This window comes from Oreochromis aureus, linkage group 14 (genome assembly GCF_013358895.1).
Source record: "Oreochromis aureus strain Israel breed Guangdong linkage group 14, ZZ_aureus, whole genome shotgun sequence".
NCBI lineage: Eukaryota > Metazoa > Chordata > Actinopteri > Cichliformes > Cichlidae > Oreochromis > Oreochromis aureus.
In genome coordinates this window covers 1,718,305-1,745,924 of record NC_052955.1, presented here as the reverse complement: position 1 = coordinate 1,745,924, position 27,620 = coordinate 1,718,305, and the positions used below count along the sequence as shown (strand labels likewise).

At 43.8% G+C, this 27,620-nt stretch overlaps 2 protein-coding genes across 3 annotated transcripts; one reads left to right on the top strand and one right to left on the bottom strand.

Moving 5' to 3' along the window:
• Nucleotides 1-1,845: 1,845 nt before the first annotated feature.
• LOC120432925 lies at nucleotides 1,846-27,386 on the bottom strand. 2 transcript variants are annotated; one of them, XM_039598318.1, is made up of 10 exons: nucleotides 26,797-27,386; nucleotides 25,733-25,791; nucleotides 25,422-25,652; nucleotides 11,386-11,418; nucleotides 11,013-11,290; nucleotides 6,988-7,041; nucleotides 5,837-6,915; nucleotides 4,284-4,613; nucleotides 2,658-2,749; nucleotides 1,846-2,568 (listed from the first exon to the last, which is right to left on the bottom strand). In XM_039598318.1, exons 7-10 carry the CDS (start codon nucleotides 6,147-6,149, stop codon nucleotides 2,446-2,448), a joined length of 858 nt encoding a protein of 285 aa, XP_039454252.1. In that variant the 5' UTR covers nucleotides 6,150-6,915; nucleotides 6,988-7,041; nucleotides 11,013-11,290; nucleotides 11,386-11,418; nucleotides 25,422-25,652; nucleotides 25,733-25,791; nucleotides 26,797-27,386; the 3' UTR covers nucleotides 1,846-2,445. The 2 variants fall into 2 exon arrangements, with proteins under 2 accessions (XP_039454252.1, XP_039454253.1); XM_039598319.1 differs by having other exon boundaries at nucleotides 25,427-25,652.
• LOC120432926 (zinc finger BED domain-containing protein 4-like) lies at nucleotides 8,666-9,976 on the top strand. Its single transcript, XM_039598321.1, has 3 exons — nucleotides 8,666-9,094; nucleotides 9,181-9,298; nucleotides 9,430-9,976. The coding sequence occupies exons 1-3, from the start codon at nucleotides 8,993-8,995 to the stop codon at nucleotides 9,609-9,611; spliced, it is 402 nt and encodes a 133-aa protein (XP_039454255.1). The 5' UTR covers nucleotides 8,666-8,992; the 3' UTR covers nucleotides 9,612-9,976.
• Nucleotides 27,387-27,620: the final 234 nt, after the last annotated feature.

The window sequence follows — 27,620 nt, the reverse complement described above, 5'->3', positions numbered from 1 at the left end:
TCGAGGTATGATGTGATGTGACGGTGGCGTGAAGTTCAAAATGGGTTCATCATCAGACCTCGGCAGTAAACAGCTGGATCAGGAGTGGGATTACCTTTAGAAATACTCAGAGTAAACAAATATGAGAGACTGTCGAAGTTAAAAATCCAACACACATTTAACCTTCATTCGTTAAAGAACTGACGATTTGGTACCTCAGACTTCATTACCAACGATTCCTTAAAACATGGCTGAACTTTAGCTCCTGCCCAGTGCAGGTACATGACTCTGACGACAGGTGGCGCTCTCGGCCCGCTCACCTGGACTTGATCGCCTGAACCACAAGCTTAATATTCATGTTAAAGTCAGTGTTGTGATAATAACCATACACTGTGTATTGTCAGTGTTTGTGCATGTGTGGGTGTGCGTGTTTTGGAGTGTGTGCTGGCTTCGCCTCCCATCCCGATGACCTCACCGTCTAATTCTACGCAGCTCCCATGTGACGTCTTTTGTTCAGCAGAAGAAGAAGCAGCTGCTTCCTGCGAAAGATGTGTCTGCGTGCGTTTGCGTGTTCTTGTATGTCTATCGTTGTGAGGACAAATAAAAACTTTGGTTCTCCACTTTGGGACAGATTTTCCGAGACCCTTTAGAAGCAGGGTTAGGTTATGAGTTGGGGGGTGCATCACATCTACAAGAGTCCTTGTGTAGGTAGATGCAATGAAGATGCTTCTGCATTGTAAGGACATTCAATCATCCTCAGCTTTGCAGATCCAGACTTGGTTGTTAAATCAGTGAAGGTCCTCACAAGTGTAGACAGACAAGTGTGTGTGTGTGTGTGTGTGTGTGTGTGTGTCAGGAGTCGGAGCTGTGTAATAATCTGTGTGTACAGTAAACAACAATAGAGCTGAAGTAGAAGAAACTCTGCTCATTTTAAACTCTGTGTCTGTCCTGAAGGGGGCGTCAGGGCTCGTCCAATCACAAGGCTGCGTGTCAGGTAGCTGCTGTGAGGGAAAAAACACCTTAAGTTTTATCTGCTTTTATTTTATTGCCTGAGAATGTAGAGAAAAGAATGAGAAATGTTTTCTATCAGGCTGCAGAAATGTAATAAACACTGAACACACTCAGCCACACAGTCCTGCTCTGTTATTACAAGGAAAGGTGCGAGCACAGGTGGGGCTGCATGATCGCTTTGGCTCCACCCAGCATGTGAGTGTTTGACTGTAAGCTTGTTTCTTTTACCTTCTCTGTAACACGGCTCCTGACAAGGATCAAATCAATCAATTAGAAAATCAATTAGAATAGGCACTATTGAAAGTTAATGGTGTGTTGTCCTCACCCTCAGGTTTCTAGTTTTCACCAGCGAGCTAACGATGCTCCAATAATCAGACGTATTTTCCTTTTTTGTGCTGATTTATTGAAGAATGGCCTCTGACCATCGCCTTCTCTTTGACCATCAAACTGAAAACATACAAAATATTGCTAACTAACATTGCAAACTAGCTTGTTACAAGCTTACTGCAAGCTAACAAGATAAAACTTTCCTACTCAATTAAACATACAAATTATCAAACCATTTTTAAACACAACAAGAGACAATTTGTTATTTAATCATCACTCATACTTACGGACAAATTTCGTCAAAAGCAACAACATTTTAAGGTCCATATCAGCTTAGAACAGGGGTCTCGAACTCCAGGCCTCGAGGGCCGGTGTCCTGCAGGTTTTAGATCTCACCCTGGGTCAACACACCTGAATCAAATGATTAGTTCATTACCAGGCCTCTGGAGAACTTCAAGACATGTTGAGGAGGTCATTTAGCCATTTGAATCAGCTGTGTTGGATTAAGGACACATCTAAAACCTGCAGGACACCGGCCCTCGAGGCCTGGAGTTCGAGACCCCTGGCTTAGAACAATAATACTTCAGCATTACGTTCAGCCATCTTGGATTTTCTGCTTCCTCTATTTTTCTTTTTCCAAAGTAATCAAAACAATATTACAAAGCAGCCACTAGAGGGGGCTCTAGGGCAGTTTACAAAACTGTATTATCCAGCGTAACTTATAAAAGGCAGAACAAATATCCTTTATTTATATAAAGTTCTGCCAGGAGAGCAGACTCTGTTCCACACTAGAGCCTCCGCTTCTCCATAGAGCGCCCCCTGGAGGACCGAAGGAGGCCCACAGCCAAGCTCCCTACAGACCACCTCTGCATCCCGCAGGTCAAGGTCAGCGTCACACACAGGATGATGTCTGGTTCGACTTCACCTGCAGTTAGTGTTGAACAGCAGGTACATTAGGGGCTAATTTCTGTGTAAAAATGTGATTTAAAAACCTGAAACACTTTGATGGTTTTGTTCTTTTCATGCTGGCAGTAAGAAAACAGAATCATTCCAGCCTGACTGATTAACGGAATCTTTGGTAGAAAAAAAGTAAAATCTATGACTGAGGTGATGGATGAGCTGAGAACTTCATCTGGATATGAGATGAGCTCCCTCCTCTTCAGCCGGCCCTTCTTCAGCTGCACCAACACCAATGTTACGGTTAACCAGCTTGATGTTCTCCTGTCTGCCCAGCTTCTGCCCCCTGCTGGTCTGGAGAGACATAAGAACACATAGATCAGACTGACTGCATCGCTCCTCTCTCAGGGCTTCATTCTCAGATACAAACATGTGTTCAGTACCTTACAGTAGAGATACAGAACAACGCTCTCCAACAGCAGGATCAGCGGCAGGACGAGCGCTCTGATGATGAAGCCTGTGAGATCTGGATGATCTGTGGGATCAAACACATTCACAGTCACCACGAGTCCAACAGCTGCCATTAAACACAAACTGCAGAGAAATCTGTGAACATCACCTCCACATGGAGCTGCTTGAATCTTGTTCTCTCTTCACCTTCACTGACTGAATACTGATTGTGTTTCCTATGTTGGCACCACAGGTTCATCTGTGTTCTCTGTAAAGACGTCTTTTTCCTGCCTGTCTGATCTGCTGTGTTGGTCCTCCTGAGGCTTTTATTGTGGAGTTTATCTGGACCTGAACCTCTGCTCTGAGGACAAACCCCTTTAAACCCCTCTGAGAATAATCTGTTACTACAGCCTGCACAGGTTAAACTGAGTTTAGTGATACTTAAATGTCAGATAATGTTTTTCATCAGTTAAAGACGTAAAAAGCTCATTAGTCATGTGGATAACATACATATATCTCTTCATTTATCGTCTCTTCAAACCATCCATGTAAAATCAGGTGTTTCAGATCAGGTCATTGGTATTTAGGGAGTGATGCCTGTGACACTGAGGCTCTGCTGTTGTTATTGGTGTTGACGTTGTCTCATCATTCTATGGTTTTCAGAAAAAAAGTTCAGGGTATGTCTGGTATTAGATTTTAAAGGAACCAGGAATGATTTGAGATCAATCGATGTATTTTGTGGAAATCAAGCAGCTGCTGGTTTTTCCAGGACTGAACGTTTGCAGGTTAAGCCCAGGAGGAACTGTGTGATGCAAAAAGCTGTCTCCAAAACCCCCACACCTCACTCCTGGATCTGCCAGTAACTCTGCGGCTGTTAGTGTCAAAGTGATGCGGCTGCAATCATAACGAGCTCGTACACATTTAACCGGCACAGCAGACGCACCAGGAAAATCCTTTATGGCCCAAGAAAAACTACAAACTACAGTTCTTCGGTCAACATCCAATCAAAGAGAAATAATTTGCTTTAGACAGACAAATCAAAGACTGAAATGTTTGGCTACAGTAACTGTAGATACATTTAGAACAAACCAATGGCAGATGTTAAAAAACAAACCATCAAACAGGCAGAAACATGCTGGTGTGTTGTTCCTTCACAGCATCGGAGATGGCGAGACTTCAGCCACTGATTCAACTCTGACCCGCAACATAATGATGACACATCTGTCTTAAAACTGAACAAGGAGTAGATGAGTCGATGGGATAATGATCCTCAACGCATGAACACATCCCCCAATAAGTGACCCAGAAAGAAGAATTGGAACAGGAAGTGGTCAAAGCCCAGTTCGGCTGAATCCCACTGGAGTGTTGTGTGGCGAAGCAGGTGGCACGCGCAGGAAAACCACCCAGAAACAACATTCTGGCTTAAACAGCAGTCCAGATGTTAACAGGATGTACCTGGGATGACTTATGTTATGATTTGCCGCTGTGTAAATTAAATAGTTTTCAGAGAGCCGGAGTTACTGTGGTAACCATTCATGCTGTGCTCTTCACTGTTTCTTGCTGTAAACTTTTCAAAGTTTGGTTTTACAGAAAATATATGAGATTCTGCTTCAGCTTACCTGAGACAGTCACGCACAGCTGGCGGCTCTCAGACGAGAAGTTATGAGAAAAAACATAAACATGATAAAAGCAGCTGTAGTTTCCTTGGTGGGCAGGCTCTGTGACAGGAAACAGGAAGTGGGCAGAGTGATTGACAACTGGCTGGGTGTAATTGTATGCTGTATTGGAGGAAGTGAAGGTGAGCTGGAAGGAGCCTCCTGGGTACTGTGGCTGGATGGAGCAGCTGATGGTGAAGCTGTAGCCCCTGGATACCCGAAGCCCCTGCTGCCGTGCCTCAGAGACCCCGTCCATGGAGGCGGGGACAATAATGTTTGGCTGAGCCAGCAGGTCTGTGAATGAACAGAGACCATGACAGGTGAGGTTATCATCAGAGGCCACCTTATACCAAACATAATAGCGTCTGAACAGGAGCAGCAGTGAGCTGAGCAATGACGGACTGTAAACTGAGATACTGGATCCACCTTCAGGACCTCCACAAACCCAGACACACAGCTTCCTCCAGATGTTTGTTGAACATCAGCAGTTTATGGAAGGACTGAAGTTTGCAAAAAGTCTAAAGTTAGGTCCTTTCTTTGTCACAGACCGTGACTGTGAAAAGAAATGAAACATAACCCCTTAAATATTCTGAGTAGTAACTCACAAGTAATGATTAAAAGTTTTTAGATCTTTTAAAACGTATACATATACAGTGGAACCCCGACTTACGAATACCCTGTTTCATGAAAAATTCAAGTTACGAAGGCACTGAACGGCAATATTTTTGCCCGTGTTACGGCAAAATGCCCGAGTAACTAAATCCGCTGGCTCTGATTGGCTGAGCCTACAATGCCCACAATGCCTTCTGAATCATGTGACAACCCCTTGGCTTCCGTACTTGCGCTTCGCTGTTCCACTTGAACGACGTATTGTTGTTCTAGTTAGCAATTAGCCTATAGCCTATCGTTCAGCATCGCCTCAGTCAAAACGTGCGATGGGTGCTTCGACTTACGAAAATTTTCAACTTACGAAAGACCCTCGGGAACGAATTAATTTTGTAAGTCGGGGTTCCACTGTACTTCGTTCTCATGAGAACATTTCTCACTGGTTGAAGTGATTTTTCTGTAGATAGATCTGCCTGGTCTACGCTGCTATAAGCTTTTGGTTGGTTAACTGGATGCAGACGACTACTGAGTGTGACAGAAACAGCAGCAGCAGTAAAACGAGTTAATGGGATCAGTTTGTAAGTACTAACGTCAGGTACTGTTAGCTAGGAGATGTTAAGCGTCTATAGGTCATATGCTAAAAAATTTCAACCTGCGTATTGTTCGGCTGTTCTTTTGCTTCCTCCATAGGCTCCAGTGTTCAAATGTACAACTTCATAAGAGTTTGCAGCTGGTTACAAAAACTTTCTTGGTCTCTGTGCTTAAATGTTCCCTTCATAACTCTTTGCAGCAGTAAACTCTTTGAATTGAACTAAATCTATGTCTTCCACTAACAATCACTTCCTTTGAGTCACACCTTCAACTATTTTTCCCCCATTGTTTTTCACAAACTATGTAATTGATGGGCTTACCTGAACAGGTGACATAGAGCACAGAGGAAGAGTAAGATGGTTCTACACATTCTCTTCGGGAAGATCTCAGCTGGAAACAATCAGGACTGATCTTCAACACAAATCTGTATGAGGACTTACTTGGACATAGCCAGTGGCGGTTTGACGCCTCTGCATCTCCTGAAGCTCCATTGTTCCACTGAAGTAAAAAGCACCCCAGACCATTATGGTGCCTCCTCCACTGTGGGCGTAGAAAACACCTCAGGTGGGATCTGCTTATCATGCCAGTAACGCTGGAAACCATCTGGACCATCAAGGTTACATTTGTTCTCATTAGAGAATAAAACTTTCTTCCACCTTTCAGTGTCCTATGTTTGGTCCAAACGGTCAGTTCTGTGGTGTCCAAGGAGTCGAGGCCTTTGAAGACATGTTTTGTTTTTGAAGCCCTTCAGTCTCAGATGTCGTCTGATGGTTATGGGGCTGCAGTCGGCATCAGTAACGGCCTTAATTTGGGTCGAGAATCTTCCAGTGTCTTTACGGACAGCCAATTGGATCCTCCGGCTCAGTGCTGGTGACATTTTTCCACTTGACTTTTTTGTTCCATAACCCTCAGGATTATTTAAGGAATTCCAAATGACCGTCTTACTGTGTCCCACCTCAGCAGTGATGGCGTGCTGTGAGAGACCCTGCTTATGCAATTCAACAACCCGACCTCGTTCAAAAAGGAAACGTTTTTTTGCCTTTGCCATCAGAACGTCATGACAGTGAGACTACCTGACAGAAAATGACAATGAATCCACATTTTTGCACAGATTTTGCCTTTTTAAGGCATGTGGACCTAAACTTTGGATCAGCTGTAAAACAGCACTCCCTCAGAGGAGATCCAGACTGAACACAGTCAGGGTTGATCCTTCAAACAGATCCGTGTGACTTAAATATCAGTTCTACAGAAACTGCAGAGCCACAGTCCAGATGTTCACAGACAACAGCTGCTGGCTTCATGGTCCAGCCATTGTCATCCACTGGTCTCCATTCACCCAGGTGTTTTACCTCCAATGTACCTGTGCAGTGACTGGCTCCTCCCACCAACCTGACAGACTCTAACAGAAAGCAGAGAGTCATCAGTGAGAGAACAAACTGAGTTTGAACCAAAGCTGCAGCTCCTCTTCTACCTGAGCAGGTGAGTCCAACAGCTTTGCCAGGTGAGCAGCTGCTTCTGGCTGAGCCTGAGCAAAGATGACAGCAAACAACTATTCACTCATTCAGACTCAGCGCAACTCCAACATGAGTTAATCATTAACAACAAAATGCATCGTTATAACAGCGCACACTGGGCTCATGTCAGCATCACGTTTAGATTTTGTATGCAGATTTTTGAATAAAACTTTGATTAGAAAATGTTCCAAAGCTATCAAAAGGATCAGGGCTGAACTCTGTCCTTTCAAAGAAGTACCCAGGGTGAAAGAGGCCATGTGGATGTGCAGATGGTGATGTTATTCTGGCTTTCTCCTCATACAATACACAGCTCTATCTCCTCTTCAGCTCATGATATACAGATTTACAGTGGCTTATGTCAGTGAATCAGAATCATTCTAAATCAGCCTCAACCTGCAACCTGCATACTGCCACAATCCTGTTTCTGATCATACAGTGGCTTGCAAAAGTATTCGGCCCCCTTGAACTTTTCCACATTTTGTCACATTACAGCCACAAACATGAATCAATGTTACTGGAATTCCAGGTGAAAGACCAACACAAAGTGGTGCACACGTGAGAAGTGGAACAAAAATCATACATGATTCCAAACATTTTTTACAAATAAATAACTGCAAAGTGGGGTGTGCATAATTATTCAGCCCCCTGAGTCAATACTTTGTAGAACCACCTTTTGCTGCAATTCCAGCTGCCAGTCTTTTAGGGTATGTCTCTACCAGCTTTGCACATCTACAGACTGAAATCTTTGCCCATTCTTCTTTGCAAAACAGCTCCAGCTCAGTCAGATTAGATGGACAGCGTTTGTGAACAGCAGTCTTCAGATCTTGCCACAGATTCTGGATTGGATTTAGATCTGGACTTTGACTGAGCCATTCTAACACATGGATATGTTTTGTTTTAAACCGTTCCATTGTTGCCCTGGCTTTATGTTTAGGGTCGTTGTCCTGCTGGAAGGTGAACCTCCGCCCCAGTCTCAAGTCTTTTGCAGACTCCAAGAGGTTTTCTTCCAAGATTGCCCTGTATTTGGCTCCATCCATCTTCCCATCAACTCTGACCAGCTTCCCTGTCCCTGCTGAAGAGAAGCTCCCCCAGAGCATGATGCTGCCACCACCATATATGACAGTGGGGATGGTGTGTTCAGAGTGATGTGCAGTGTTAGTTTTCCGCCACACATAGCGTTTTGCATTTTGGTCTCATCTGACCAGAGCACCTTCTTCCACATGTTTGCTGTGTCCCCACATGGCTTGTGGCAAACTGCAAACTGGACTTCTTATGGTTTTCTGTTAACAATGGCTTTCTTCTTGCCACTCTTCCATAAAGGCCAACTTTGTGCAGTGCACGACTAATAGTTGTCCTATGGACAGATTCCCCCACCTGAGCTGTAGATCTCTGCAGCTCGTCCAGAGTCACCATGGGCCTCTTGGCTGCATTTCTGATCAGCGCTCTCCTTGTTCGGCCTGTGAGTTTAGGTGGACGGCCTTGTCTTGGTAGGTTTACAGTTGTGCCATACTCCTTCCATTTCTGAATGATGGCTTGAACAGTGCTCCGTGGGATGTTCAAGGCTTGGGAAATCTTTTTGTAGCCTCAATAACTTTATCCCTGACCTGTCTGGTGTGTTCTTTGGACTTCATGGTGTTGTTGCTCCCAATATTCTCTTAGACAACCTCTGAGGCCGTCACTAGTGATGTGACGTTCTGTATCGAGGCTTCAAAGCTTGTGTCGAGTAATGGAGGGGGCGTTTCCGCGATGCGCGTAACGAGGCTTGCTTCATTTATGGGAGGAGCTGAAAATGATGACGTCCGAAGCCTCGCTGCCCGGCTGTACCACGTGACTGGTTCAGGAAGTGGTTCGAACTTTGCCATGAGCTATGACAGTGATATAAACCCCTCAGACTTCATTCAAAATGTGGGTGTTTGATGGAGAGTTGCGGTTAGTGAGAGTTTGGAGACAGTTTGGAGGTTTATGAGAGTGAGGAGAGAAAGTCAGGAGAGAATGGAGCCAGCTAAGAAGAGAAGGATGTCCTCCCCTGTGTGGGAACATTTTGATCTTATTCCTCCCAACAAGGTATGTAAATTCGTACAGAAGATGTATTTTCATAATACTGATGGTGCAATACAATTTATGTTAAGCTGTCTTTACTTTTGTACAAGGTGAAGTGTTTGCTATGTGCCAGGGAGCTGGGATATAACAACAACACCTCATCCATGCTCAGGCACTACAGAGCTTTGCATGAGAATAAGGCGAACACTGATTGTGGAGCAAGACCAGGTGAGCCATCAAATGCCATGATAATATAGCATGCCGTAATGTTACTAAATGATATAACAATATTCTACAACTGTAATAAGTTATGTGTGTGATATTTATATTTGTGCTTTGTTTTTATTGTCTTTCCTCAGGAGCACAAGCTCCAATAGATGAAGACCTGGTTAGCATGGTGATTGAGGACTCCCAGCCATTTAGCATTGTGGAGGACAAAAGATTTAAAAGATTTGTTAAATCATTAAATCCTAGCTATGTTCTCCCCACTAAAAAGGTCATAAAAGCAGTGAAACTTTTGTTTTTACAGAATAAAATGTGAACAGGCAGGACTGAGGCTCAGTGTGTAGCTGTCCATACCCCAGCCACACCTCACCTCACAGTAAATGATCATTTCCATTTTAAGCATTTCCAAATAATCATTTTCCATACTGCCAGTATAAATATACACAGCATACTGCCATCACTACAATATACATGTTTTACACACTCCTTTTGTTGTTGACATTTACAGGCTGTGTGCAAAATGCCACACGCTTCAAATTCATGCCAACTAATATTTTTACGTCCAGTACATGTCCTACTAGAGCAAATGAAGCTTCAAGAAGCTTTGCACTGGGGTGAACCAATTGGATGAAAAGCTTCAGTGCTTCATGAAGCTTCATCTGCCCATCACTAGTCGTCACAGAGCAGCTGTATTTGTACTGACATTAGATTACACACAGGTGCACTCTATTTAGTCATTAGCACTCATCAGGCAATGTCTATGGGCAACTGACTGCACTCAGACCAAAGGGGGCTGAATAATTACGCACACCCCACTTTGCAGTTATTTATTTATAAAAAATGTTTGGAGTCATGTATGATTTTCGTTCCACTTCTCACGTGTACACCACTTTGTGTTGGTCTTTCACCTGGAATTCCAAATAAATTGATTCATGTTTGTGGCTGTAATGTGACAAAATGTGGGAAAGTTCAAGGGGGCCGAATACTTTTGTAAGCCACTGTATGTACAGAAACAGGATTGTGGCAGTATGCAGGTTGCAGGTTGAGGCTGATTTAGAATGATTCTGATTCACTGACATAAACATGGAGCTATGAAGAAAGTTAGTGCATAAGTTTAATAAACTACTACAGTGATCTTGCATGGATACTTTTTGGCCTTTTTCTTAGATAGTGAAGAGCGACAGAAGAGCAGACAGAGAGAGAGCCGGAACAACCACTTTCCCCCATTTATTCAATATATTTTTGGTTTTCTTTAACAAAAATTTGCTGTCTCTGGTCTCGTCTTTCACACCATCTGAGTTCCATAAAGAACTTTTTCTTCTGCACATCAGTCAGTTAAATTCACCCATTGCAATAAAACTAGACCTTAAATAACTTTGTGTTACATGTGGCGAGCCAGCCTGATGTGTGAATGAATGGTTTTTGTGTTATTTAATTGGGTATTGGGTATTTTCTGTGTTTTGAAAGGTCTGCGACAAGAAAAACATGAAGTTTATTAAGAAAAGTGGTGTCAATGTTGCACATTCTGTCATTGTTTTAAAAGACTTGAACTGCATAAAACTGAGATACGTGTGCTGGAACACCTAGCTGTGAAAAATTAAAAAAAGAACAAGCTAAAAAGACCAAGTCAAACAGTAACAACTGGAAACCAGCAGCTCAGAAATCCATCAAGCTGAAGAGGGAGCACTGACAAAGTCTGCTGCAGTTATAGGCTTACCTAAACAGGTGAGATTGAGGATGGTGGTAGAGGGTAATAATCCCCCAACTTAGATCCGGACTGAAAACAGTCAGGTCTGATCGACCATATGAATCTCCGTGGGGACTTTCTCTCTCGTACAGAAACAGCAGAGCCACAGTCCAGATGTTCACAGACCACAGCTGCTTTCTTCAGGGTCCAGTTATAGAAATCTACTGGTCTCCATTCTCTCACATGTTTCATCTCCAGTGTACCTCCACAGTGACTGGCTTTTCCCACCAACCTGACTTCATCAGGCTCTGAACAGGAAGCAGAGTCATCAGTAAAGAAAAAGGTCAAACTTTGCTGCTGATTCTACGTTTGTGATTCTTTATTTCTCTTTGACTCCGTTTACCTGCTGAACTGTGATTTCTTTCAGCCTGGATTCCTGAGGAGAAAATCAGAGTAGACCCATCGTTAAAAGTAACATGTTACTGTAATCCGAATACTTTTTTCAAGTAATGAGTAATGTAAGGGATTACTATTGCAAAAAAGCAATTAGATTACTGTTACTTTCCCGTAAGCACGCTGCATTACTGCATTATTAAACTGTGACTTTGTTTGTGAGAATGTCTCGTGACAATGATGTACGAGCGTGCGACACCCGTGGTAACAGATGTGTGCAGATCAACAATGGATAACATGAAGTGATGGAGAGAGTACAACCATGCAGCGTTTAAAGCTTGGAAGTACTCACATTACTTTGAGTTTAAATCCGTAAAAAGTGACAAAAACATTAGTATCCACTGTACACTCTGAAAGTCATTTAGACAGTCCATCAGCTGAGTGTGAACAATCTTTTCCAGGATCTTACTCAGAAAAGGAAGCTTAGAGATTGGTCTGAAGTTTGTCATAATTGAAATGTCTGAGCCCCGTTTCTTAAGTAAAAGATGGACGTTCAGAATATGTGGTCCAAAGGTTGGAAACACCTTTTTAAGAAAATGGGAGGAATGACATCATTTGGAGAACCACACGGTTTAGCATTTGACACAAGTTTCTCTAGTTCAGGTAGAGCAATTGGTTGGAAAGAAATAAGCAAACTTGAACAGGGAACATGCACAGCCGGGTCAACAGATGATAATGAAGAATGAGAGAGTAATCCATCTGAGGTGGACGACTCAGAGGGACAGGACACATGTTGGTCAAACAGTGTTGAAAAATGTTCAGCAGTATCTGAGCCGAAGGCACAACAGCCTTAGAATAGAATAGAATAGAATAGAATAGAATAGAATAATCCTTTAATTGTCCCACAAGGGGAAATTTGGTTGTAACAGCAGCCAGAAAGACACATATACAAACAAACAGTACACAGGACACAAAACAGAAACATACACAATTTTTCTTACATATTTACATTAAGGACAATGGTTACTATAAACAGAGTACTGTACAGTTATTAAATTAAATATAAATAACTACAGATAAGAGACAAACCAGGTTGTAGTGCGAATCAGTTGATTAACTTATTGCAGTTACAGCGCAGATGTAAACATCTATGATTGTTGGGAGCAGTTCTGATTGTACAGTCTGACAGCTGCAGGGAGGAAGGACCTCATGAAACGCTCCTTCATGCATCTAGGATGCAGCAGTCTGTCACTGAAGGAGCTCTGCAGTTCAGCAACATTTCCATGCATGGGGTGGGAGACTCTGTCCATCAGAGATGTTATTTTGGCCAGAGTCCTTCTGTCTCCCACCACCTGCACTGGGTCCAGGGTGCATCCCAGAACAGAGCTGGCCTTCCTGATGAGTTTATCCAACCTCTTCCTCTCAGCTGCCGATAAACTGCTGCTCCAACATACCACACTGTAAAAATGACAGATGCCACCACAGAGTCATAGAAGGTCTTTAAAAGCTCCCTGTACTCCTAATGACCTCAGCCGCCTCAGCAGGTAGAGTCTGCTCTGACCCTTCCTGTAAAGAGCATCAGTGTTGTGGCTCCAGTCCAGTTTATTATTCAGGTGAACACCCAGGTACCTATAAGAGTTCACTATCTCAATGTCCACTCCCAGGATGTTCACCGGTGTCAGTGTGGTGGGTCTGCGTCTCCGGAAGTCCACCACCAACTCCTTGGTTTTCCCGGCGTTGATCAGCAGGTGGTTCTGCTGACACCAGTCAACAAAGTCCAGAGTCCACTGTCTGTACTCTGAGTCGTCCTCACCTGTGATGAGGCCGACTATGGCAGAGTCGTCAGAGAACTTCTGTAGGTGGCAGCGTGGGGAGTTGATGGAGAAGTCTGCAGTGTAGAGGGTGAAGAGGAACGGTGCCAGCACAGTTCCCTGTGGGGCCCCCGTACTGCAGACCAGCGTGTCAGAGACACAGCCCTGTGACCTCACATACTGTGGGTGTCCTGTGAGGTAGTCCAGTATCCACTGCGACATGTGGTGGTCCACTCCCGATAGCTCCAGCTTGTCTCTCAGAAGTCGTGGCTGGATGGTGCTGAAAGCACTGGAGAAATCAAAGAACATGATCCTCACAGTGCTTCCAGGCTTCTCCAGGTGAGTCAGAGCTCGGTGCAGGAGGTAGATGATGGCGTCCTCCACCCCAATGCCAGGCTGGTAAGCAAACTGCAGCAGATCCAATGAAGACCTCACCAGGGGGCGCAGATGGTTTAGAACCAACCTCTCGAGGGTCTTCATCAGATGTGATGTCAGGGCTACCGGCCTGTAGCTGCTGAGGTCCTTGGGATGGGAGGTCTTTGGTACCGGTACCACACAGGAGGTCTTCCACAGCTGTGGTACTTTCCCCAGTGACAGGCTCAGGTTGAACAGATATCCTAGGATGCCACACAGTTCATCTGCGCTGCATCTCAGGAGCCTGGAGCTGACGCCATCTGGACCTGCAGCCTTCCGCACCTTGATCTTGCTGGCTCGTTCCTCACTTGAAGTGCTGAAAGAGTGGATTTTGGGGAGGGGGTGTATGTTGGAGTCCACAGAAGCCGGGGGTGGGTGTGATGACTGGGAGCTGGGAGGTGTGAAGCTGAGAGGTGTGAAGTCCTGAGATGAAGGACAGGCAGTCCCTGAAGATGAAGGAGATTGCAGCAGGGGGGCGATGCTGGGGAGGGGTGGGTGGTTGATCAAACCTATTAAAATATTTATTTAGGTCATTCACCCACCCCAAGTCTCCTGCAGCCTGGGGGTTGGTTTTTGTCCTGAGATTGTCTTCAGGCTGTTCCAAACCCCTCTGATGTTGTCCTGTTGCAGCTGCTCTTCCATCTTCCTCCTGTAGTTTTCCTTTCCTTGCCTTATCTTCCATTTCAGCTTCTTCTGAACAACTCTCAGCTCCTGTTTGTCTCCAGATCTAAAGACTCTCTTCTTCTCCTTGAGGAGAGCCTTAATTTCAGGATTTATCCATGGCTTGTTGTTAGAAAAACACCGTACTTTTTGATGGGCACGGTGTTGTCCACACAGAAGTTCATGTAATCCGTAATGCAGTCTGTGATGCTGTTGAGGTCATCCTCCAGGGGCTGCAGAGGTTGTCCCACAGTAGAACGGAAACAGTCCCTCAGGGCCTCTTCAGTTTCTGCCGAGCATTTCCTTACTGTGCGTTTCACAACTGGTTCTCTGTGTACTAGAGGTTTATACACAGGCTGGAGATGAACCAGGTTGTGATCTGAGCCCCAGGGAGGGAGAGGTGATGAGCTGTATGCCTCCTTGGTGTTGGCATACAATAAGTCCAATGTTTTATTGTCTCTGGTGTGGCAGGTAACATACTGGGTGAAGGTGGGGAGAGTGGAGGACAGGGAGATGTGATTAAAGTCCCCAGAGATCAGGAAAAGGGCCTGAGGGTGCTGTGTTTGGAGTCTGCTGGTTACAGTGTGCAGGACCTCACAGGCCGCTGCAGCGCTAGCAGGGGGCGGGACATACACAGCTATCATAATCACGTGTGTAAACTCTCGCGGTAGATAGTACGGTCTCATGCTAACCGCTAGCAGCTCAATGTCCTTACAGCATAGCGTCTCTTTGATAGATAAATGCCCAGAGTTACACCATCTATCGTTCACAAACACAGCCAGACCCCCTCCTCTCTTCTTACCACTCTCTGTTGTTCTGTCGGCCCGGATCAGATGAAAACCATCCATGTTTATGTGTGAGTCCGGAGTTAGCGCAGTTAGCCACGACTCAATGAAGCACATCAGGCTGCACTCCCTGTAGCTCCTCTGATGTCGGGTAAGAGCCACCAGTTCGTCTACTTTATTGGGGAGAGATCTCACATTCCCCATAATAATAGATGGAATCGCTGGCCGGTACCTCCTAACTTTATTGCGACGCCCGATCCCGGCCCGAGTACCTTGTCTCTTCCTCCTCACCTCGCGGGGGATGTTAGCTTGCTCGGCGGTAGGCAGGGCAGCGGAGGCTCCGAGGGATCCCTGCTGTAAACAATGGGAGGTCGGACCTCCACGCACTCTCCGGACAAAGACGCCGTAAAAAATGTAAAAAAGAACACCATTGTCCATAGAATTCTGAGCTCCATTGTGGGGGACAGCTCTTGCTCTTGACGAAGGCGGTCGCACTTTTCTCCTCCTCCTCCTCTCCCTTAGCTTCCCTGCTTAGCCTCTTGTGTCCTTGTCTAATCTCGTGTTTTTTGTATTACTTTTCCCTGGAACACTCTCTCACAGTCTGTTCTCTAAAACCTGAAAGAGGAATTATGGATTTGATCAACTGGTCCCTGAATGCAATTGACACCCTTTTCTCAACGAGAAGTCTGGGCTCGGGTGAGCCTGAGTGCTGAAGATATCTACCTATTCGGAACCATGATAACAGGGTTCTTGCTGATCGGAGCTGGCTTGACCCTGGCTTATCAAAGAATTAACACTTGCTGTAGTGTTTTTTCTGTTGCTTTGACTTGGTGCAGCTTTCTATTGTTATGACTGTTTTTTTTGTTATGACCTCAACCCAGCAAGCTGGGGCCATCGCCTTCGACCACCACCAGGGGCAGATGTTTTTCCTGCTGCTTGTATTTGACGCTGACTCGTGTCACACCAACTACCATAACAGGATCCCCTGTATAAATTTCCAGCTTGATTTTGATGGGCTGCAGGCTGGGGGGCTTGGTGTCTTTCCCTGTTTCTCTGAATGTCGCTTCGTTCATGACTGTTAGGCAACATCTAGTGTCTATTTTCCCATCAATTTGCATGTCCACAGTGTAGGGGTCTACTTTTCTCAAGTGTACCACACTGCCATGCCCTAACTTGAACGGTTTTCTTTTGTGCCCTTTACTGCACTTGACACAGTTCAAAGTGAAAGAGTCGTCTTCAGAGCGATCTGTTTTGCTGTTATCTGCTTTCTCGCCCACATTGTGAATACGGTAGTATGTCGATCCCTACTTTTTCTGGTTCAGTTTAGTCTTGATTCTACAAGCTCTGGCTATGTCCCACTTTACCACAAGCATGACATTTTTCTTGTTTGTACTTACAGTCTGCCACTGTGTGTTTGGTTCCTTTGCAGCTATAACACTCTTTGCTTTCTCCTTTAAAGGTACGACTCTCCTGTTGTCCTTTGGTGAGGCTGAAACATTTTGCTGTCACCCCTGAGGTCTGCAGATCCTGTGCATTTTTATTTGCAGTCTCCATGGCTACTGCAATTGACAGAGCCTTGTCAGAAGTGAGGTCTATTTCTGACAAGAGATGTCTCTGAATTCCGTCATCCTTAATTCCGCAGACGATCCTATCCCTCAACATCTGTTGTAACGTGTTGCCATACTTACAATCCTGTGCCAGGTGACGCAGCTCCGCTACATACTCCATGACGGTTTCATTTGGCTTGCGAGAGCGGGAGTTGAATTTATACCTTTGCACAATTTCACTGGGCTTCGGGTCAAAGTGATTTTTCATCAGAAGTACCAGCTCTTGGAAGATTTTGTCTTTGGGCTTGGCTGGGCTGAGAAGGTTTCACATCAAGCTGTAGGTCGCTGCTCCAACGACACTTATTAATATCGCTCTTTGTTTTTCTACATCGTCGATCGCGTTAGCTGCGAAAAACTGCTCGAGTATTTCCGTATACTCATCCCAAGTCAGATTCTTTGGATCGAATGCTACTAGCATGCCAATTGTAGCCATTTTCCGCTTCGAGGTTACTGCTCTCTATTTCCAGCCGAAAACTTTCACATTCTTTGAAAAGCTAGCCAAACCTCCTACAGGACACTCTCTTCTTCCACCTTCTTACAAACATTAATGTAACACAGAACTGATACTGCCTCTCCTGGCATTACCATTGTACAACACTCTCATTCTATCTGCTTCTTGAGATGAATAACAGGAACTTAGGATGTAAGTTGAACAATTATGAATAATAATTGTTATGCATACCAATATATTTATATAAACAACTAATTTCTTGCGATATCACACTGCATTTATTGAACGCCATGAAAACTACAAACATAAAACACAAAGGCTTTAAGCATTTCAGTCTCTTAAAAGTAACACATGAATGGACCGAAACAGTTGACACCACAATACGTGAAAGGAGGGGCCGTTTCTGTTCTCACTTCTGGCAAATCTGACATCTGTTGGACATTTGTAGCCTTTCTGTATCTTCTGCACTTAACACAGTGGTAAATGTCTGAGGAAGCAACACTCCCACATCCTAAAATCTATATGCCATTTGCACACAATTCATTTATTGTCATCCCTCTTCCCTGGTGATGTACACGTTCATGGTAGTGTTTGACAAGTAGGGCTGACACATGGGACTCCTTGGGGAGAATTGCAGGGTGTTTTACAAAGCTGATTGAGATAATCTTCCTCCCACCCTGAGAACATCCGACTTGTCCAAAAAGGCATTTAACTGCTTTAGTCTGTTTCACTTGTGCAGAGAATTTTCTCTTTGAGATCTGATTTTCCATGTCCCTATTGCCAGTCTTGGCAGCCGGGGATCAGTCTGCCAGGGCCTCTGCTCCTGGCCGCCACCCAGCACACAATGCACCCGACCCCTATGGCGCCTCCTGCGGGTGGTAGGCCTGCGGGAGGATGGGCCCATGTCTCCTCTTCGGGCTGTGCCCGGCCAGGTCCCATGGACTAAGGCCCAGCCACCAGACGCTCGCCCTCGGGCACCCTCCCCGGGCCTGGCTCCAGGGCGGGGCCCCGGTAACCCTATCCCGGGCAGGGTAAACTGTTCCCTTGATATTCTCGTCATAAGGGTTTCTCTCAATTTACCGGTTGATCTACGTCCCTACCCTCACCTATGGCCACGAGCTGTGGGTAGTGACCGAAAGAACGAGATCGTGGATACAAGCGGCAGAAATGAGCTTCCTCCGAAGGGTGGCTGGCCTCTCCCTTAGAGATAGGGTGAGAAGTTCGGCCATCCGGGAGGGGCTCAGAGTAGAGCCGCTGCTCCTCCACATCGAAAGGAGCCAGTTGAGGTGGTTCGGGCATCTGACAAGGATGCCTCCTGGGCGCCTCCTGGGTGAGGTGTTCGGGCATGCCCCACCGGGAGGAGGCAGGGGCAGACCCAGGACACGCTGGAGAGATTATATCTCTCGGCTGGCCTGGGAACGCCTTGGTGTTCCCCCGGATAAGCTGGAGGAGGTGGCTGGGGAGAGGGAGGTCTGGGCTTCTCTGCTTAGGCTGCTGCCCCCGCGACCCGGCCTCGGATAAAGCGGATGAAGATGAATGGATGGATGGAGATCTGATTTTCTGTATTTCATCATTAAAGACATCTTTGCACTAGCTTGATGATGTATAATTCTGTGTCTTTTCTTTCTTCAAGATCTGTCACCTTGTTCGTTCTTTGTCGAACACCTTTGTAGTCTTTGATGAATTGTCTGAGCCTGGCAATAGCCTTGATAGCTCTCGACCAACTAGAGATCTTCTTTAAACGCTCTAGCACTGGATTTGCTTCCTTTGAATGCACAGTGTGCGTATAACGGACTTCAGGATCCATTTCTTCAACCTCTCCCACTATTTCCTCTTTGACCAGAAGATCTTGTTTCCCAAAAAATCGGGGCCTTTCAACCAGTTTGAATCTTTTAGCTGAGTAACATTAAACCTCTTGAGGCCTGATCTGCAGGATTTTCCTCAAAGCTGACATGCTGCCATTTCCCAGGACTTGTGCTTTGTCTTATTCGTTGAATTCGATTGGGGACAAATGTGTGAAATCTTTTAGCATCATTATTTATGTATGCTAATAAGACTTGTGAATCCGTCCAATAATATCCCTGTAGATTTTTGATGTTTAGTTCTCGTTTGAGCACATCTGCGATGCGAACTGAAGTCACGTTTAATGTCTGTTTAATGGGCGTAACTCTCACCTTACCCATGAAGAGTGCACAACTGATCTGTCCTTCTCTGCCTTTTGCTCTGAGGTATGAACATGCGCCATAACTATTGAGGCTAGCACCCGAAAAGCTGTGTACTGTACAATGTTGACATCGTCATATGAGTAGCTTCATGGGATCTTCAGAGCTGCCAGCTTGGGCAGGTCTCTTAACCATGCTTCCCATTGTGGGAGAATGTGATCTGGGAGATCCTCGTCCTAATTAACTTTGTCCTTGCACAACGTTTGGAGTATTAATATGAAGGGGGCAATGAACCCAAGGGGGTCAAAGACTGAAGCGACAATTGAGAGTACCCCTCTCCTCGTCACTGGGTTGTCTTTAACTTGGACTCTGAATTGGAATTCATCTGCTTCTATGCACCATTGTACTCCAAGTGCACGTTCAACGTGGAGCTCTCCAAGAGCCATGTCCTGGTCTTTGGTTTGAGCTCGTTCATCTTGGGGAATTGCTGCAAGCGCTTCTTTATTGTTTGACACAAATGCAGATGTAGGTTGACTGTTTTACAAAGTGCCCTTGACTCTTCTACCAACTGTATGGCTTCGACTGTTGATGTCACACTGGCCAGTCTGTCATCAACTTAAAAAATCTCAAATAGTCTTGATGCTCCTCGATGACATGGAATTGGTGGAACATCCTCTCCATGTCACACATGATGGCGATGGGGCCCTTTCTGAATCGACATAACACTCCGATCAGTGCGTTGGTAAGATCTGGTCCAGTCAGAAAGTGATTGTTAAGAGATGTCCCCTGGAAACGGGGGCCGAACAATCAAAAACCACACGTATCTTCTCAGGTTTGTGGGGGTGGTAAACCCCTTGGTGCGGTATGTACCATGCTACCGCATTATCCAGTTCTTGTTCTGAGACCTTCTCTGTGTCTCCACGGGCTATGTCATCCATGAACTTGACATAATCTTCATAGTATGTCTTATCTCTTTTCCAATTAAATCAGTTTTTGATTTTGATTTGTTTTATCTCTCATTGTTTGTTGTTTGGGAGATTCGGGTTTTGAATGGTAATGGGAGTTCATAGTGACTGGTTTTATTTTCTCTTATGCCTTTGGTCATCTTTGACATGAGCAAAATGTCTTCCTGACAGACTGGATTGTCATCTATTGCATGCTCAGAGAAATCAGATCCCAAAGCCTTTATTACATCAATTGGACCCACTTCCTTCACTTGAGTTCTGCATACAAAATGCACTTCTTGCTTGAGTTCAACTGCTTGTTGCAACGCAGGAGTAACTTCACGAACAATGATTCTGTGGCTTGTGCCAATGTCATCATTGTGTTTTGAACTTAAGACGTACAACCAACTATGCTCCAGTTGAGATCAGTTAGCTGTGCGTATGGCTGATTCTCCTCACCTGTAATAACTTCTCGTGGAAGAAGGGCTTGTTGACAGTTATAGCCAAGAAGCAGACCAACTTCAAATTCAAGCATTGGAGGTAACCTATCTGCTAGCCTTTCAAGATGAGCCCAGTTTAAAGCAGTTTCAGACGTCGGGATATGTGATCTGTTCACAAGGATGAACTCTCTTGTATAGACCGGTGGCAATGTGATTCTCTTTTCATGCTTGTATCCTCTAACTTGAAGGTTTACCAGCTTCTCACATGGTATGACTTTCGACTTGGCGGACATGGTTGATAGTCGTAGATTGGCTTTACTCTTATCTGTGTCGAGATCCTGGGCTACTTCATCCAAGATGAAGGATGTATCGCTCTGAGGATCGAAGAGGGCATATACTAGAACTTCTCTGTCTTGGTAATTTTTGGACGAAACCCATACAGGTAGAATGGAGGGTGTCAGCTTGCTTGAGGTTACTTGAGTTACTCTATTGGAGATTGCGGTTGCTGGTTCGTCTCCTTCTTTAGTGTCTCCTTCGTCCTTGTCGTGAGAGTTATCATTTGTTGCAGGCCTTATCCTTTTACGCTCTACAAACTTGTCATCGTGCAGACACGTGGGATGCTTCTTCTGACATTTTTCACACGTGTTCCTTTTATCACACTTCTTAGAATGATGTCCGCCCTTTAAACATCCAAAACACAGCCTTTCTGCTTGTACAAACTTCATACAATCTTGGATTGATTTTTCCGTGAATTTGAAGCATTTATCCAGTGTGTGACCTTTTCTTTTGCAGTAAAGGCAGGTCACAGTGACTTGAATTTGTTGTTAATGTTTTAGCTTGAATGACTTGGCTGTGTGAGTGTTTGGGTTTACTTATGTCCAAACCCTTGAGAACTTGCATTGAAGCTATGGGATCACATGCTAGGTCTGCTTCAGTGGATACAAAATCCGTAAACATGTGAAATGATGGATACTCTCCATTAAGGGTTTTTCTTATTTTCATAGCTGTGCGATTCCATCTTGTCGTCAACCAGTCTGGAAGTTTCAGCAAGAGTTTCTGAATTTTCATACAGTCAAGAACTTCTAATGTCTATATGTGTGGCATCGCAGCTTCACAACTTCTAAGGAAGTCAGCAAACTCTCTCAACTCACTTCCATCCTTGGAGCTTATTTTAGGCCAACTGTGAACTTTGTCTCTAAAGCATTTTCCTATAGTGTACAGATCTTTAAAACGCCTTTCCAGCACTTCCCAAGCTGCGTCATACACTTCATCTGTCCCCACTAGGAGAAATCCTTCAACCATTTTCTTTGCAGGTCCACCAAGGTGCTTCCTGAGATAATAGACTCTTTCGTTCTTTCAAATGTTTTTTCTTTCAATCAAGGTTTCAAATGACAACTGCCAGTCCTTGAACTTTAAAGGGTCACCAATGAACAGAGCAGGTTCTGGAGTTGGAAGACAATTAGCACTTATTGCATCTGCTAGTATGCCAACTATATCCACGTTTGGCTGTGGATGAGTTCCAGAAGCAGCAGCTTGTGTTGCTTGAGGGATAAATGGTGGACTTGATGCATTGAGTGTGGTGGCCTTAGGTTGTACACCAGGATTTTGTTGGGCTTGGTTTATGACTGTAGGAGTATGTGGAACAAATCCAGGGCTTGTGGCATTATGGGCTTGGGTTGTATTTGGAGCTTGAAAGGGAAATTGTGGTGGAGCAGGGATTGCTGAGGTTTCGCTCCCTGTTTTGGTACTGCACACTAAACTACGACTTTTTCAGAAATACTTTCAGCTTCCGCATAAACCTTTAGCTCTTGCAGCATTCAATTTTTTAACCTCTTCCAAGCGTTCAATCTTCTGCGCTGCTCCTCCATTGCTTGTTGCCTTTCCAAGTTTTCAAGTTCCAATTTTTGTAGTTGATCTGCTTCCCTTTCTTGATCCTCCATTACTGCTAATATTTTTTGACATGTAGCTGCCTCAGCCTCTGCTTCCATTGTTTTGGTTGTTGTGAGCATGACTGGTTTTATGACTTGATTTAGTACTTTCAGATCCTAAGCACGACCCAACATCTGGCCATGGCTCTTCATCACCATCTGCAAGGTCTCCTTGTAGCTTTTTCTCAGCTCTCTTGACAATGAATGAAGAAAGTGATGTACATGCATCCACTTTGCGTCTTTTGTCTGCATTAGGAGTTTGTATTTGGCATATTTGTTCATAAATGATTTGTACATCTTTGCAGGCAACATTTACATTGTTAATGAGCTCATTCAATTCACTCTCTGAAACTTCTTTTCTTAATATTACTTTGTTCAATCTTGCTTCATATCTCCATTTTTCAAAAACGACAGCGTATCTGTGTTGGAGGCCTTTAAGTTTCTTCTCTTGAAGCTCTTTACCCTTTCCAGTTAGTGTTCTTACTCTTTCGCTTTTACAAACAGTCTGTAGTTCTGTAATTTGTTCATCATGATTTTCTTCTACTTCAGTAAGTGGTACAGCCAAGGGCGTAGATTTGGTTTTGGCATTGGTGGGGACGGATGATTCAACCACCGAACCCTGCCCTGTTTCTTTCTTTTTTTTTTCCTTTTTGTCTTTGCTTCTTGATAAAAAAAGGAGAAATATACTTGCCTACATATGCTATTCTACATGCTTTTAAACCATTTAAAATCACAAGTTATAGTTTTATATGTGAATTATATAATGTTAAATTACTATTAAACAAATGACTGACTAAGTATTTTAGGCTTTAGTTTACTTCAGCCATATTCCATATAAATCAGGTATCATACAAAAATAAAAATAGCTTCAAATACAGTCATGACAATAAAAGAATATGACTTTAAGGACTTAACAACATTACTTCAGTTATATTACACCAACATCTCTGACACATTAGCACTAAGGGAACACTGAATGACCTGCTGGTTTTTGTCCATAAAACTAATCATCTAAGATTAGCACAAGTAAAAGATCTCTCAGCAAAATTATGCAACATTTTAGGCGCTATTGCCCCGATCAGCTCAGTGAGCTGGGACTTTTTATTCTAAACATACTGTTACAGCAACAGACATGGACCACTGGTGCCCCTCACAACAACTCAGTGTCCACTATGTGAAGCAGCCAAACACATGCCTTCTCCTCTCGTTAACTGAGATGAACTGCTGGCATATTTGTTTTACATCTATACTGTCCAGTCTCTCCTGGTGGACATGGCAACACGTTATTCATGGTTACATACAATTTTAGACTGATGTGGGCCAAAGCCTCGCACATACTTGCCAACCTTGAGACCTCAGAATTAGCAAGACATTCAAAAGGGCTGTTGGTGGGGGGAGTGGTATACATATACATATATATACAAAAAAACCTTGAATCTTACAGTGTTTATTTATCGGATAAAATATGTTAAATGTCACCGTTATTATTGTCCAGCCGGAAACAGGCTGGGGGTGTCTAAATTCAGAGGCTGTATCCATCTGAGGACCTTGCCTTCGTGATCTAAGTGGGCTGGGTCCTCTGAAAGCCGGCCCGGGTAGACCGGAAATGAGCGACTGTGAAATTGGACGGGAGATTTTCGGGAGGGGCACTGCAATTCGGGATTATCCCGGAAAAATCAGGAGAGTTGGCATGTATGGCGTAGCATAGCGTGTAACGTTATTATGACGGACACATTTTATGAGTGAACTTGACTTTAAGTGACTTACAGGTTTCTTTGAAAAATACTTTCTTATATCAGGTTCTTCCTTTTTGCTGCCATCCTCCGCTTCTCCTTGCCGCTGCTAAAACTAAACAGAGCTCCCTGAAAGGCACAGCCAATCACATTGGCCATATTTCTCACATGAGGTAGGACTCCAGTAGAGAACGTAATTTAACTCTTTCTGCACCGCTGGGTGAATGAGACGCTGACAGATAGTTTTTTTTCTTTCTATCTGTTTTATTTTTATTTACTCAAAGAGATCAAATTATTGGTGGGGACAATTCAATAATCGCTGGATATTGGTGGGGACATGTCCCTTCCGTCCATGCCAAATCTACCCCCTTGGGTACAGCATAGTGCTCTTCGAGATCTTAGGCAACCATCTCGTGAGTCTAGTTAAATGTCATTGAGTGTGTTTAGATTTCAAATACTTTTTAAATTTGTGACTTAAGTGTTACTTTGGCGTTACTGTTACTGTATACTTTAGCTGTAATGACATTCACTCTTGATACAGATGCACTTTTACTTAAATAACCTTGTAACGTTGTGGGACGGAGAGATTTCGCAGGTCTTTCCTCCCCACTGCTGTCAGACTCCACAATAAAGACTTTTGCACCTGATCAAACACACAAACCCACACATGTGCAATAAGACTGCTATATGTGCAATTCTTCTTCTGACGAAGTTGTATTTTTGTATTTTCCTACTCAGTTGTATATATTATTCTATTCTATTTTATTCTATTGTATATGGTATTTTATTTTATTGTATTTTATTGCTTTCCAGTGTTTTCTAATTTCTGCTACATAACTTTGCACTTTTGCTGTAACAAAACAAATTTCCCACCTGTGGGACTAATAAAGGTCATCTTATCTTATCTTATCTTATCTTATCTTAAACTTCACTCAAAGTTTGACCTTAAGCAAGCACACAGAACTCTTCCCTAAACTACAGCATCACTTTTAAATGCAGTAGAAATTAAATAAACTTTGACAAATTTGTTATAGAAACTTATTGTGGATCTTTAAACTTGACTTAAACCACTCTTATTCTACTTTTAACACTGTCCTTTGTTAATTTTCACCTTACTCCAGTTGGATAGCATCGATGCTGCTGTGCTTGGCTGCTTGTGAACGGTGAGCTTGTGTAATGGCGCCCTCTTGTGTCGCTCCACTTTACCGTCACTCTCTGCAGCTGCCGTCTTCTTAATGAGCTTCTCACCGGCACCAGCTAGGGCAAGTTTTCACTCTAACTCCGAAATGACAACACAGGCACGGCTTCTTCAAGACGGGCGCTTTGCTGCATTTATTGAAAACTACAAACATAAAACACAAAGGCTTTAAGCATTTCAGTCTCTTAAAAGTAACACATGTGCTTTAACAAAAAAAAAATTACCTCGTGGCCGCCCGCCACTTCGGAGTTCCTAGAAGAATAACTTTACAGTCTTGTGCATTCTAAATTAAAACATAAAATAATTAGAACACCATACAGTACAAATTTTCACAATATTACAATACAATTATAGCAAATACCTTGTACAGCTAGTAGACAAACCAGGCTTCTGCAAATGGCTCACTGAACTCCTTAGCCTGATTATCAAACGTGGGCCTCACAGCCTATATTATCACGCCCAAACCTCGCGATAAGAGCGGTGCAACAAAAACTTGTTTTTTGTGACAAGATAAACGCGTCTCATAAACAAGATAAAACACACCTTTACAATATGGTCCACAGAAATGTACAAGCAAGAACATTTTAACTGCTGGAACCAACTATTAACCTCCGTTATACATAAGCCATTTCTGTGACACTTACAGATGACCACAGACACAATAAAACAACATGTATGTGTTTTTCAAATTAAACTTTTATTCTGTCTGTCATAGAAAGACTCACATGTTCCTCAGTCCCTGGATAGAGGCTCTATAGCTCTCTATTTACTGTTGAGTAAAGCATCAACAGCACTGAACTCAAAGGAAAAATACTCAAAAGCACTGCTTTTCAGTTAACAATATTATAACAATAATGCGATCAACACATTTTACGACTGGAGTACACGTCTCACCGTTTACCTATTACAATGTTGCGTCTTGTCCCCACTTAGATCAGAGTGGACATACTGTGACTGAACTGACCTCGATCAGCCTTCCTAGAACAGGAAGCTCTGTCAGACGGCTCATTACGTCTCTGTCACACATAACCTGTGTCTGTGTTTGTGTCCGACTTTTACTCTACGTATGGCAACGTGTGGACACCATATTCAAAGTTATAAACTAAGATTTGTATTCAAATCTTTCCCTGAATACATCGTAATGGAAAACTGAAAAGCACAAGTTTGGATTTGGTTATAACAACATCAAAGAAAGCTTTAACGTAGACCCTGTAACCCCGATGAATCTGCCTCAGAGCAGCAAGCACCACAAAAACCATGACATCAGTAAATCCAGTTACATACGCACATCTGAAAATGGAGTCTGAATCAGAAGTTACACCCTTAGATGGGGCACAGCAGCTCATCTCCTTTAGTTCCTCTTACAGTGTTTATACGTGAGCACAGCGACCAATAAAAAAGAAGAAGAAATCTGATTAAAGCTGTGAGCAGGAAAGGAAAGGCCAGAAAAACAGCTTTAAAAAACCCACAGTTTCCTCTCTTGTGACATTCAAGATGTCTTCATACTATTGTTTGTTCATAAACGGTTTTGACACTTTTTAACCCACAGTAACAAAACAGTGCAGGTGTTTACAAGGATTTAAAATGGATACAGATCAAGTTCAATATGAAGGCTTGGAGAAAAAGTTCAGAAGTTTTATTTACAATAAACATGATGAGACGGTGACTAAAAGGCTTCAGGTAAAAGCCAGCAGGTGAGTTTGTTACTACCAGGTGTGCAGAATCCAAGAGGACCCACCGTACCTCCAGCACTGTGATGCATCATTATCAGTTTTCTCAGACTGAGCTCCTGAAAAATGTATCTTTTGAAAATTGAAAGTGCTAAATATACACATGCAGCTGTTTCTCAAACAAGGTAAAGACTCCACCCCTCACACACACACACACACACACACACACACACACACACACACACACACACACACACACACACACACACACACACACACACACACACACACACACACACACACACACACACACACACACACACACACACACACACACACACACACACACACACACACACACACACACACACACACACACACACACACACACACACACACACATACAAACACACACACACACAAACACACACACACACACACA

What these genes read in the sequence shown, in the direction of transcription:
- LOC120432925 (XM_039598318.1), bottom strand. Translation starts at nt 6,149, where the DNA reads ATGAGAACAAATGTAACCTTGATGGTCCAGATGGTTTCCAGCGTTACT. An exon ending in GCTCTATGTCACCTGTTCAG is followed by an intron (nt 4,614 to 5,836) that starts GTAAGCCCATCA and finishes GTTCATTCACAG; the next exon opens with ACCTGCTGGCTCAGCCAAAC. An exon ending in GCTGTGCGTGACTGTCTCAG is followed by an intron (nt 2,750 to 4,283) that starts GTAAGCTGAAGC and finishes TTGATCCCACAG; the next exon opens with ATCATCCAGATCTCACAGGC.
- LOC120432926 (XM_039598321.1), top strand. Translation starts at nt 8,993, where the DNA reads ATGAGAGTGAGGAGAGAAAGTCAGGAGAGAATGGAGCCAGCTAAGAAG. An exon ending in ATCTTATTCCTCCCAACAAG is followed by an intron (nt 9,095 to 9,180) that starts GTATGTAAATTC and finishes CTTTTGTACAAG; the next exon opens with GTGAAGTGTTTGCTATGTGC. An exon ending in TGATTGTGGAGCAAGACCAG is followed by an intron (nt 9,299 to 9,429) that starts GTGAGCCATCAA and finishes GTCTTTCCTCAG; the next exon opens with GAGCACAAGCTCCAATAGAT.